This window comes from Magnolia sinica, chromosome 19 (genome assembly GCF_029962835.1).
Source record: "Magnolia sinica isolate HGM2019 chromosome 19, MsV1, whole genome shotgun sequence".
In the NCBI taxonomy this organism is placed as follows: domain Eukaryota; kingdom Viridiplantae; phylum Streptophyta; class Magnoliopsida; order Magnoliales; family Magnoliaceae; genus Magnolia; species Magnolia sinica.
Genome location: NC_080591.1, coordinates 18,102,947 through 18,104,776, shown reverse-complemented (window position 1 = coordinate 18,104,776; position 1,830 = coordinate 18,102,947). Strand labels below are relative to the sequence as shown.

General features: G+C 38.8%; 1 protein-coding gene across 1 annotated transcript; it reads left to right on the top strand.

The window, feature by feature from the left end:
- Positions 1-348: 348 nt before the first annotated feature.
- On the top strand, positions 349-1,055 carry LOC131235368 (dirigent protein 22-like). Its single transcript, XM_058232531.1, has one exon. The coding sequence runs from the start codon at positions 425-427 to the stop codon at positions 980-982; it is 558 nt and encodes a 185-aa protein (XP_058088514.1). The 5' UTR covers positions 349-424; the 3' UTR covers positions 983-1,055.
- The last annotated feature ends 775 nt before the right edge of the window (positions 1,056-1,830 follow it).

The window sequence follows — 1,830 nt, the reverse complement described above, 5'->3', positions numbered from 1 at the left end:
AAGATTACAAATGGGTTTTTTCAACTCTCAACAATGAAAGGAAAAACAAAAAAAAATCTTAGATGATCCAACTAATGTGAGTTTTTTAACATGGGACATCAGTAGAGGTCAACAGATGAATGGTCCAATCACATGCATGTGTGCCACATGTACCAAACAGAGAGATTGATAAATAACTGCATCTTGTATTATTACCAATAATCCTACCATAGTTGTTTTAGTCGTTAAAATTTTAAAAATACTCGAGTTATGAAAAGGTCAGCCTTCCCAAACACTCAATGTTAGCTTTTCTATCTCAATTATCTACCACATATTTTTTTCTCTCTTCATATTACCACAAAATCTATATAAATAGCTACAATACTGCGAAGTCTCCTAAGTCTCGCTATTAGTTAATAATCTCTGGTGCACTTCTTCTGTTATCATGGCAGGCTTTCTTTCCATTATCATCTTCCTTTTATTCATCATTGTCGCCTCCGCAGAGAACCAACCTTCATCTGAAGTCCTGGGGCCTCCATTTGGGTTTGGGAAAGAGAAGATGAGCCACCTACGCTTCTTCTTCCACGACATCCTTAGCGGTCCAAATCCAACTGCAGTGCGAGTGGCTGATGCCCCGTCCACGAACAAATCACCTACGCTATTTGGTGCTGTGGCGATGATTGATGACCCATTGACGGAAGGACCGGACCCGAAGTCGAAGCTTGTAGGAAGAGCTCAGGGACTCTATGCATCTGCATCGCAGGAGGAGGCTGGTTTGTTAATGGTGATGAATTTCGCATTCGTTGAAGGGAAGTATAATGGGAGCACACTCAGTATACTTGGGAGGAACACGGTTTTCTCGAAGGTGAGAGAGATGCCAGTGGTGGGAGGGAGTGGGCTTTTTCGCTTCGCCCGTGGATACGCTGAGGCTCGCACCCACACCTTTAATCTTACCTCCGGAGATGCTATTGTAGAGTATAACGTCTATGCAATCCATTACTGACATCTTTTATTTATTTTTTTCTTTTCAGGAAATAATATTTATATCCCATTTTATTTTTTTTTTCTTATACATGTACGCCCATTTTTATTTTCATGCACATCAAGGAGAGGTTGTTTGTAATAAGATGATTTTTTTTTTTTTTTTTTCTAAATTATTATTATTATTATTATTATTTTTAAATTTATAATATTTTGTCAATTTAGGCTCCTGTTGAGCAAAATGAATTTTTTTTTTTTTTTGTTATTTGTTGACTGAGGATTTGGGTCCGCTGTCCATAGGTCTTAATGAATATAGGGTGTGATTGGTTATTGGAGAAAATTTGAAGTGTCCCAGTGCTGTACTTATCTGCAGGATGCCATTCATATTCCAGGATTCAGAAGCTCCATGCATGTCCTACGTACCAAGGTCATCCCATTTGTCTAAATCATAGAGCTTGTTATTAATGTAGCATGACTCTCTAATCACATTGATAAGACTCCCGTGAATTGGATATGTTGTTATGATCGATGAAGAGGAGGTGGATTTCCTTTCTGTGTCAAACATTAGCACATTTGGTTCCGTGATCCAGACCATTGGGCTTGAATCATGGATGAATCAATAACAGCTCGTTTTGTTACAATATGTCTAAGAACTAGGAAGAGTTGAATAATATTACAACCAACCAAAGGAAATTGATGATAAGTGCATGGAGCAGAGAGGAGATCATTGTCTTTCTTCTCAAATAGACCATCCGAACACACACACACACACACACAGAGAGAGAGAGAGAGAGAGAGAGAGAGAGAGAGAGAGAGAGAGAGAGAGAGAGAGAGAGAGAGAGTTGCTTACAATATTGTTGATGGGCTTAC